Source organism: Thunnus albacares, chromosome 14 (assembly GCF_914725855.1).
Source record: "Thunnus albacares chromosome 14, fThuAlb1.1, whole genome shotgun sequence".
NCBI lineage: Eukaryota > Metazoa > Chordata > Actinopteri > Scombriformes > Scombridae > Thunnus > Thunnus albacares.
In genome coordinates, this window is record NC_058119.1 from 28,014,858 (window position 1) to 28,026,245 (window position 11,388).

General features: G+C 36.5%; 1 protein-coding gene across 1 annotated transcript; it reads right to left on the bottom strand.

Annotated features, from left to right (window-relative positions):
* Nucleotides 1-308: 308 nt before the first annotated feature.
* On the bottom strand, nt 309-3,767 carry LOC122997374 (G-protein coupled receptor 4-like). Its single transcript, XM_044373458.1, has 3 exons — nt 3,699-3,767; nt 970-1,163; nt 309-835 (listed from the first exon to the last, which is right to left on the bottom strand). Exons 1-3 carry the CDS (start codon nt 3,765-3,767, stop codon nt 328-330), a joined length of 771 nt encoding a protein of 256 aa, XP_044229393.1. The 3' UTR covers nt 309-327.
* Nucleotides 3,768-11,388: the final 7,621 nt, after the last annotated feature.

Sequence of the window (11,388 nt, forward strand, 5' to 3'; positions counted from 1 at the left end):
ATATAAATGACAGAAAATCACAAAAAGCATGCTATGTCCCCTTCAAAGGATAATAATGATAGATATCAACTTCCAGCTAAAAAACATATAAAAACATGTTCCCACTAACCACTTCTCTCACAATATAATCAAAACAATGATTTCTTTTCATCTACTTCTGATGGCCTTTGTTGTCATACAGCAAACACTTTATTTATTTCTTGTTTGCTAGTTTAAGTGCATTTTAGTGAACATTCAGACACATTACAGTTAACATCTGTTTTCTCCCTTTTCTTTCTCCCTCTTTCTCTGCCTGCATGGAGCTGACTGTGTACATGTTGTTGTCTTTCATACTGATGATCTGCTGTTATCATCACTGTCCATTCTGCAACAACACAGAGAGGCCAAAAGCTTGTCTATGGCCCCTTTCCTAATGAAAAAATACAAAATCAAGTCTGCAAGGGGACTGAATCTAACAAGAATTAACCTCAGTTTGATGAGGGTATCATTATCTCTGACTTCTTCTGTCAAGAACACGATGATGGTGGGGAGAAACAGCAGTGTGTAGATGAGCAGCACCAGGACCAACATTCCCACAATTCGTCGTTTTTCATCAGAGGAGACCGAGATGGCTGCAGAAAGCGATTTGAGGGTCCCACCCAGGAAGAATATGAGCAGTGGGAAGGGAACGAGGGAGAGGACGCCGAGAATTGTTATCATGACCATAGATTTAACCCAGAAATAAACAAAAAGGAGCAAAACAAGAGGAAGGGTCCAGACCACGACACAGACTGCAAGAGAGATCTTGATGGTTCTTCTGACGTGGTACCACAGGGGCCATGCGATGACCAAATACCTGTAACACAAGATACACAGTCTATCATCAGATACAGAATATTCCTGACTTTGAGGAGCTTCAGATTTATATGGTAAAATAATGGTCATACACATGGAAGTAGTTAAAAACATACAGAATAGACAGATAGCTACCTTTCCAGGGCGATACAGACCATGAAGCCAACACTGGCCAGCACACCAATGTTATAAATAAAATTGAAGATTCGATAGATCCGATAGATCTTCCAGTCAGGTTTTGCCACTTTGACGATCATGTAGCAGAACTGAAAGATGTCAGAGATGAGGAGGTTGATGATGTAGATTGGAGCAACGTGGTCATTTTTAACCTGCAAGAAAACAATGGTAGAAATAAACAAAGCAGCCGGAAACATTTTTTTTCTTTTACAGTTTTCTGGTGTTTTCATTTAGGATCTCATTTCGGATCATTTAGGATCTACAATGCAAGTGGATGGAATTCTGTGTAGTGACAAATATGCCATTTAGCTCTGCCCAGCAATTGCAGTCAAAAACATTCATGCATTGACCAATGTGTCATCAAATATGACACATTGGCCAATCAATGTTACAAGACTCAATGACAACAAGAGTCTACAGCTATGCTAACTGCTCTATGAGGCTGTACTTAGGCACAGGGGTCCATTGAGCTAAATGCTAATATGCTCACAATGACAATGACCATCTTAGTTCAGCGTGTTAGTATGCTAAAGATAGAGTGATAGATATTGATTGTCCTCATTGGGAAATTTGTTTCCTCTGTGCATTATGTGCACCTCTAAAACATACAGTAGATAGATGTGTACACATACATACCTGCAATGATTTCATGCAGACCAAAAAGACTAAAATATATTGTAATCTTGTGAGTAGTGGTTAATGGAATTTAAAACTGCTTTTTCTGTCTAAGTGTCTTTTATTTGTGACCAGATGGGAGGAGTAGAGTCAAAAATTGATTGCTGGGGTGTCCAGGGCCGCGTTAAATCTGCTTATTAGCACTAAACACAAAATACAGCTGAGGAGGATCACATTGCCATTAGTTTAGCTGGTATTTCGTTGTGTGAGAGAAAAAAATGCTCATTTGTGAAGGAGAGATGTTCAATGTTCAATTTATGGAAGTGTTCAACTTATGAGCTAAGTCTTTTAAATACAGTTTACCAATATGCTTTTTTATGATACCGTCAAGAGGCACACAGGGTAAGACAAAGAAAAGGAAAACAATTCTTTTATTTACCCAGTGAAGGTCTCTTTTGGTTTCCTGCTGACAATGCCAAATGTGATAGGGAAAGTCTTGTACTTGTTGAATAATTGTTGAAGAGACTCCACAGGCTCCAGTTGATGTTTACTTGAATATACAAAGTTTATTGAGAACAAATATCTGACGTCAGAGAAGCCTTTGGCACAGTGTACACATGGATATGGTCATACCAAAAACTTAGCACAAACAGGAAAACAATCACTTCTTATAGAATTGCTCAGGTCATGCCACCAGGGAAGGGAGAAACAAGGAAACTTAGTGTCAGAATGAACTCTAATTGGAAAACAATGTGGGGAGCTGTTGTTACCCATCCAAGGTGACCATCCTATCTCCCAGCCTGGTGCTGTGAACCTAAAACATCTCTTGTAAGAGACCTTGGAGGCCCAAGTCAGGCCCTGCAGAAGAGTTTCATTGATTGAAGTTCATTGGTTGAACACTTTCATGAATTAAACATTGAACATCTCTCCTTCACAAATGAGCATTTTTTCTCCCACAGGTTTTAAACCAAAGTACTGATGATGGCACTAAAGGAAAAGTCAGGCGATCAACCAGGTCAGTGGAGACCATGAATGTCTGTACAAAATTTCATATATTTCTTGATTTGATTTAATCAAAGCCAAAAATAATGATCCCAAATTATGCTGTACAAATTGTTCTGACAAACTTGATGACAATTTATATTCTACAAGTGAAGGATGCTGTTAACCTGGAATGAAGCTACCAGGGATGTGCAGAGAGCCCAGTATTTGTATTTGTATCTATATTTATTGAGGCAGCAAAATTATTTATGTTTGTGTTTGTATTTGAATAAAAGTGGAAATAGGTGTAAAAATCCCATCTGAAATATTATTGTTTATTTTTACTTAGCTTTAAATTTTAGGATATTAAAGTGTTAAAGTGTTTATGAATAAACTATCTTAAGAAGGAGGTCGCCACACCAGGTCTTGAACTTGAGTCTCTCAGATCATAGACGACTGTGTTGACTACTGAGCTAAAACAAACACATTGCAAATGTGCAGTCAGACCTCTACTTATTTATACACCCATAACACAGAGACAGCATGGCGTGTAACGTGTAGAGAAGAACTTAAAAGGTGATTCTTGCTTTGCACTTTTCATTTATTGCCTATTTTTTACAACCTAACTTTGTGGAAAGGAGAAGGGGAACAACAGGACTTTGCTTGTGTCAGTAACTCAGCCTTATCTCTTGGGGAACACCCCCAACTCCGGGAGTGATGTCCAAATGGGAAAAAAAGGAAATGTGCGTCATGTAGCAGGTGGATGTAACTCCCCTTGTTGAGACCTGCTGATAGATGTAATAGTGCAGCAGAGGAGAGAGATTGAGATAGTGATGTAACTGACCTGTGAGCTGGTATTTGACATGTTTTTTTTTTTCTTCCGGAAAACAAATAATTTTTAAAATATTTGTATGAAATAAATGTTTGCAAAAAAAACAACTATTTGTGCTTTGTTGAATAACGTATTTGTATTTGGGCACACCCCTGGAAAGTACACATGTAAACTGCATGTGGTTAAGGATTCTTTACTGACAGACTGTATGACAGACACATGACCTAAAATTAATATATCTTAGTCATAAAGTACTCACCTGGGAATAAAGAGAGTAGATGGCCAGTAGAGTCAAAGGAAGGCCAATACTAATGATTACGCATGTCATCACATACATAATATGTGGTTCACCATAATAGGGGTTGTCAGTGGAATTATTGTGGGATGTGACATTGCTGTAATTATTGCTTTCCATCTGTGAGGTGTTGTTGATGTAGAAATCTTCTTCTTCAGAGTGAAACCTGTTGTATGAGAGATCAGGTTATGGAAGTTTTTTAATATCTACATAACATTGTTAAGTGACATCACTAAAGTCTTGAAGTCCAAGTTCACACAAATACAGTGTATATTATAGCCACAACAAAAGGTGTCTTTGTTACATTTTCTCCTAATAATATTTCTTCAGGGCTGCAACTAACAATTATTTTCATCACCAATTAAGCTGCTGATTATTTTCTTGATTAATCGTTAAGTTTATAAAATGTAGTTTTTTATACACTGTGAAAAAAATGACACTCACAATTTCTTTGAGCCTGCGGGGATGTCTTCAGTTTACTATTTCTTTCTGATCAACAATCCAAAGCCTGAAGATTTTTAATGTACTGTTGCATATGACAAAGAAAAGGAGCAAATCATAATGTTTAAGAAGCTGAAACCAGAGAATATTTGGTCTTTTTGCTTGAAGAATGATTGAAACAATAATTTGAAAAAATTAGCAATAAAGTAGCAATGAGAATAATCGACTAATTGTTGAAGCTCTATATTTCATCAAAAATAATTTTTCAGATAATACAAGTCCTTGTGATGTATATAAATATTTTTACATGATGATGTGAGGTCATTAATACAGAATGTCATACAGTTATTTCAGTAATTTAAGGTACAGAAACATTGGTCTAGGATGTTTTGTCTTCTGCACTTGACATCCCACCAGTTGAATAACTCTGTGCTCTCTGATTTTGGACAAGGAGGTTTGCATGTCTGACCAAACTATTTTATGAATCATCTGCATATTTTATATTTTGTTTACAGATTGTGCACTCTGACTAAGTTTTGGAGTTAGCATGAAAATAAATTAGAGGAAACAACTGCAGGCTGGTACATTCATCATGTTTAACAACACTAACATACTGGTCATCCCTGTAGCGTACTGGTTAAGACTCATACCACAAAACTACAACTATGAACTAATCATTATCACATTTATGTCCAGTCTGATTCCAGCAGATCTTAGTTGCATGTCATCCCCATCTCTCTCTCTCTCTCTACTCATTTCCTGTCTGACTCTACTGTCTCCTCTCAATAAAGGATAAAATGTACCAAATCACCAAAAACAAACAACTAACAAACAAAACAAAAAAAACAACAACTGGGAAACACTTATTCCTTCTGGGATGAAATCATTAATTGACTTTAACCTATCTTGGGTTGTATAACTCTATCCCTCTGTTAGACTTTTCATCAGTAACATATCTTCACAGCAGAGGAAACTCCTTCATATCTCAACTGTCATAAAAACTGCAAATATCTCTATAAGTACCTCTAGGTGCATCAATGTTGGCTCAATCAACATTTGTTTCTTCATTCTTCTCTATTTAGTTCATTTTATTTAATTCAAAATAGTGAAAAGTTCTGAATGGTATTATCTTTTTAGATATTTTCTCACCCTTTGTTTTGTCTTTGTTACACAACTTTTAAACATCAAAATTGCTTTTAAGGGGAATAAAATGCAAATGAAATAAAACACAGTTGGTTTAATCGCAGTATTCTGTACACCTACAGTCCAAAGCTGTCTGCTTGTCACAGTTTGCATACTCATTATCATGACTGTTCGCAGTTCTAATGTCATTTTTACAATTTGTACACACGCAAGTGAAAAATAATGTCAGAAAATTTACCTTGAAAGCTGCAAGACCACACCTGGATGAGTTCCCTACACAGAGTTTGATGTTTGGTCCTCTGCATAAAAACAGTCTACAGTAAATATGGTGAGTGAAAGCATTGAAACACATTTGCAATTAACTGATCTCAGATCACATCACTCTCCGTTTGGCAAAAACTACATAGCATATGTAACGCCCTCAATGATGTCACATACAAGGTTGTGGTTTTATCTTCCTTTGAGAGTTTGAACTTGTCATGAAAGTAAAAAAATTAACATTTCAAATGAAAATATTATAAAACAGCTTCCATCACTTCCAGGAATTCCTGAAAGAAATTTCTAAGCAGTGCCGCTATCTTTATTCTCATTGCTCTCTGTTTCTATTTGTTTTACTTTCCTTGTTTTGTTTTTTTTTAAATACTGTATATTTTCCGTGTTGTTATGACAAGTTTTTCATACTATTTGTTTGTTACACTGTCAGATACTTGTATTTCTCACATGTCAAATTTGTATAGAAGGGAAGAGGGGGAGAAACTTACTGGTTGGACTGCAGTAAACTGTCACTTTGGATGTTTATTTTCATGACTGTTTGCATCTCTGTTTTCCTTGTTTTGTATCACTACTATCACAGTTTTTATGTGCTACATTATAAATAGAGTTATTTAGTTATTGCCTCTACACTGGATGTCAGTGAACCAAAGAAGTACACACAAAATATACAAAATTTACCTTTGAAAGCTGCAGATCCCAAGCTGAACGAGTTCCTTACACCAGAGTTTAATGCTTTGTCCTCTGCAATCTGCAGTAATGTGATGAGAATGAGACACAGGAGGTTCCTCTACGCAGGCTTCTAAAGAAGAGAGAAGTTGTACTTTGTGAAGATTGTTGCGATTGGCATTCTTGTTATAAAGCATGCAGGATCATTAAAAAAGACATGAATATTAGGACAAAGGTTAGTCTCATTCACCTGGTGAATGTAAGTCCAATATTCACTCTCTTTTAGTTCTGTGTTTGCTCTCTACCAACTCCTGAGGGAAATATCTGGATCTTTGGCTGCTAAATGCTCCACTATGTTCACCAGCTAGTCTACAGCTAACTGTGTCTGTTTCCCATTTGGTGCTGAGCAGGTACTTCTAGATCTTTTTCACTGTAAACAGCTGCCTGCTGTGAATGAAAACGACGCTATTAGAGCGCTGAGAGTGAACCAAGAGAGTGACAGCTAAACCATGAGCTGAAACTCACTATAAAGCCCCATAAAGCCGAGAGGAGCTGCAGAGTCGCTGATAATTCTCTGTAGGTTCATCATTACAAGCTTCACCTTTGACATTATACTGTACATTGATATTTGATACATTGTTATGAAAAATATCAATTCTAGACGCTTTAAGGTAGTCACTATGATCAATTCACAGATATGAACTAATCATTATCTAATGATTCATTAATATCTTCTGCTCTGTTCTTTAGTAACTCATTATTATCAACTTTATAGTCCTATCTACTATATAGTACTTATTAATGATTGTTTAAATTACCAGGTTGTTCCTGATTCATTCCTTAGTGACTTCACTAAATTTTGTGTACCGTATTGTAAAGTGTTGGTTGGAATTGGAAAAAACAACATCCCACCAGCTGAATAACTCTGTGCTCTCTGATTTTGGACAAGGAGGTTTGCATGTCTGACCAAATCATTTTATGAATCATCTACATATTTTATATTTTGTTTACAGATTGTGCAATCTGACTATGTTTTGGAGTCAACATGAAAATTAATTGGAGGACACAACTGTAGGTTGGTACATTCACCATGTTTAACAACACTAACATACTGGTCATCCCTGTAACGTACTGGTTAAGACTCATACCACAAAACTGCAACATTTGTCCAAAACAACAGAACTGGGAAACACTTATTCTTTATGAGATGGAATCATTAATTGACTTTAACCTATCTTGAGTTGTATAACTCTATCCCTCTGTTTGACTTTTCATCAGTAACATATTGTCACAGCACAAGAAACTCTTTCATATCTCAGCTGTTATCAAAACTGCAAATATCACTATAAATACCTCTATGTGGATCAATGTTGGCTCAGAACATACAGTAAATACAAGAAATGCAGAAATATAATAAACAACATTTGTTTCTTCATTCTTCTTTATTCAGCTCATTTAATTCAAAATAGTGCAACTTTTTTTGAATGTTATTATAATTTTAGCTATTTTCTCACCCTTTGTTTTGTCTTTGTTACACAACTTTTAAACATCAAAATTACACTTAGGTGAAAAAATGCAAATGAAATAAAACACAGTTGGTTTAACCACAGTATTCTGTACACCTACAGTCCAAAGCTGTCTGCTTGTCATAGTTTGCATACTCATTATCATGACTGTTTGCAGTTCTAATGTCGCTTTTACAATCTCTACATACAGAAGTGAAATGTAATGTCACAAAATTCACCTCAAAAGTTGCATGACCACACCTGGATGAGTTCCCTACACAGAGTTTGATGTTTGGTCCTCTGCATCCAAACAGTCTACAGTAAATATGGTGAGTGATAACATGCAGTAGGTTCCTGATACTATGGAAGAGAGGAAAAAGTAGACAGATATGAATATGCAAAGTACATCAGTACAACACGCAGGAACGTGGTTCCATTTACAACTTTGCTTGCTTGTTTTGATACATATCACCACCTGTTACATGGAGCGGAGCAGGTGAACACAAGTGCAGACTCAGACAAAGAGTCAGGGGTAAGGTAAATAAGGTATTTATTGACAGGTGAGGGTGAAGAAGGGGTTCAGGCCAGGGGAAGCTGAAACAGGATGGTAACACTATTTACCATCTGTGTGTAAGCTGTGCTCACAAATCGCTTTTGTCAAACAGGCCCTGAAATAAAATAGGCTCAGGTTGGCTGCTGGCATAGGCAGTATAGGCAAAAGCCAGGAGCTCCAGGGTAATGTAGGGCCCAACGACGCGGGAAAAATAAATAATTGACAATAACAAATAAAAAAAACACTAGAAGACAAAAGAGCCCTCTGTGTTTTAAATTGTGTTCATTTGCATTACCACCATCTGAGATTAATGCACTGAAACCAGGGGTATGCTTTAAACAAACAATAGTTTGTACAGTGTGTCAAAGTTTTTATACCTGTTCTAAACAACCACACTCAACCTTTGGTGAAAAGCTGGAGGGGCTAGCCGAGATTATCTTGGGGATAATGGGGCACACTTTCAAACAATCTCTCCTTGAAAGAATTTATGGTGTTTTACATACTTTCTCACTTCTGCATCACTGGCCAGTAGCATTAAGTTGGCATGACCAATTTTGGAAAGTTGCAACCCAGTGGTTTCAAATACTGTTTGACCATCTGACAAACACTTAAGTGGAAGCATACTGACTCTATAAGATCTCTACAAAAATGAGGAGATGTTCCATTCATTCATTACTGAAATATTCCCACTTGGCGCTGCTATTTAATGGTATCTGACCTTCTCTGCTCTTCTAAACCATGGTGAGCTATTCCACGCAGATTTCAAGTGTAGACATTAAAATCATTCGGCTCTAGCACACACTGAAATTGGTCTCTGGCTACTTATATCATCATTAAACCCCAATTTGTAGATATAAGTGTCCAAAACAACTAGAAATCCAGATCTAATAAAGTGAAAATCAGTGGTCTTTTTGCTGATTGCAGAAGGCACATTATCATCATCATCCTTGGTCCTCCGATCCTTCAATGCTAATATTTAGAGCATTATTCAGGTGCAATTCAAGCAGGGGTGAACCAGCTTTAACTGTGTAGAAGGTGACTTGGACCTATTAGCTTGGTCTAGTACAGCAGCTGGTAAACTACCACAAAAAACAACTTTTGCATACATGCTTACTTTAGTTTCTGGGAGAGGGAATTTTGCATAACGCTTCAGGAAAACTTCCTGTGGTTAAATAGATACAGATGCTCCAGTATCTACAATTAGCTGGCTGTGTGTGTGACATGCCAACAGCCTTGACTAGGCCGAGGACACGCTGGCTGTAGAGGATTGTAACCTATCCTGTAAAACACTGAGGGCCCTATTTTAACAAACTTAAGCACATGGTCTGAAGCGCATGGTGCAAGTGTATCTAAGTCCTGTCCAAATCCATTTTTGATAGTTTAATGGTGGAGAAAATGGTTGCAGCACCAGATGCATGGTTCAAAACAGTTGTCCTTCGTCTCTTAATTAATCATTGGTTTGTTTTTGGTGTAACATGCAATAAATCAATCAGAGTGTCATCTCCCATTCCCTTTCAAAGCCCAGTGCACTTGCACTTTGGCGGATTGCTATTATAATGGCACATTTGCTAAGTAGTAAGAAGGAGTGCCTCTCTGCAGAGGAAACAGATCTGCTTGTGCATGAAGTGAAAGCACACAATCTATTACAAGCACACTGGCCTCTGATGCTCCTGGACCCTCATGTGGCCACCCCCAGACCATCAATTTAAGATTCTGTTCATTATTTTGTTGTAATTTCTTTATGTATGTTTTTTGAAAAGGGTTTTTTTTTTAAATTCAACTGTGGTTCTCTTTAAAATCATTTTGTTCAGTCAGGGAGTAACAGGTAAAGTCAGTGGGATTTTAACTGCTGAAAGTATGGAAACCTGATCACTGTAATCTCAAAATAATAATATTTGTTAAATATTGTTCAAAAATTAAATTTTAATCATCCAAAAAATCGTCATACACAGTTGTCAGGATTTGATCAGCTCTCCAAGGTGCTGATCCTGCTACTGGCTGCAGCTAGAAGCTGTGCAGATTTATTTCCTTCTTTAGTTTAATTGTTTTCTCCTTATTTATTTCCTCATGTGTTCCTCATGTCCTCATGTATTGATGTAGCTGGAAAGTCAATCCGTGTCTGATCTGTTGTTGATATCTGTTTGTTGGGTCTTGACAGACAACCTGAAGAGTCTGTTTAATTACCTTCATGTATTGTCACAATTTGGTCAAATTATTTGACAATTTCATCCATCATTACTGTGATTAGTTAATTCTGATAAATAATATGACTAACCGTTATACGTATCTTTTAAAATATATTAATATAGACTACAAAATAATGATTTTTCACATTGTAATCTTTTTGTTTGTAATCTTTTGCATGTTTGTGCGCTGCTGTGCGTCTGTGTGTGCGTAACAAGCAGAAAGAGGAAGAGAGGAAAAAGTAGACAGACATGAATATGTAGAGTACATCAGTACAATGTGCGCCAGCTTGACTAAGCCCAGGACACACTGGCTGTAGAGGATTGTAAGTTTTCTTGTAAAACACTGAGAAACACATTTAAAATGAACTGATTACAGATCACATTACTCCCTGTTTGGCCAAAACCACACAGAATATGCAACACCCTCAAGGATTTTCCATCTAGTTATAGTTTTATCTTCTCTTTAAGACTCTGAACTCTGTCATGAAAGTATTTTAAAAAATTTTGAACGAATTAAATGAAAATATTATAAACCAGCTTTCATCACTTTCAGTAATTCTTGGATGAAATTTCTAGACAGTGCCACAACCTTTATTCTCATTCTTATATCTATATTCTATCTATATTCGTTTTACTTCCCTGTTTTTGTTTTTTTAAATACTGTATTTCCTGTGTTGTCATCACATGTTTTTCATATTTTTGTTTATGACACAGACAGATACTTGTATTTCTCACATTTCAAATTTGTATAGAAGGGAAGAGAGAGAGAAACTTACTGGTTGGACAGCAGTAAACTGTCACTGTTTGCATGTTTATTTACATGACTGTTTGCATCTTCCTTGTTTTGTATCACTACATTTACAATTTTTTATGTGCTACATTAAACA

What these genes read in the sequence shown, in the direction of transcription:
- LOC122997374 (XM_044373458.1), bottom strand. Translation starts at nt 3,767, where the DNA reads ATGACATGCGTAATCATTAGTATTGGCCTTCCTTTGACTCTACTGGCC. An exon ending in TCTACTCTCTTTATTCCCAG is followed by an intron (nt 1,164 to 3,698) that starts GTGAGTACTTTA and finishes GTTTTCTTGCAG; the next exon opens with GTTAAAAATGACCACGTTGC. An exon ending in GTCTGTATCGCCCTGGAAAG is followed by an intron (nt 836 to 969) that starts GTAGCTATCTGT and finishes CTTGTGTTACAG; the next exon opens with GTATTTGGTCATCGCATGGC.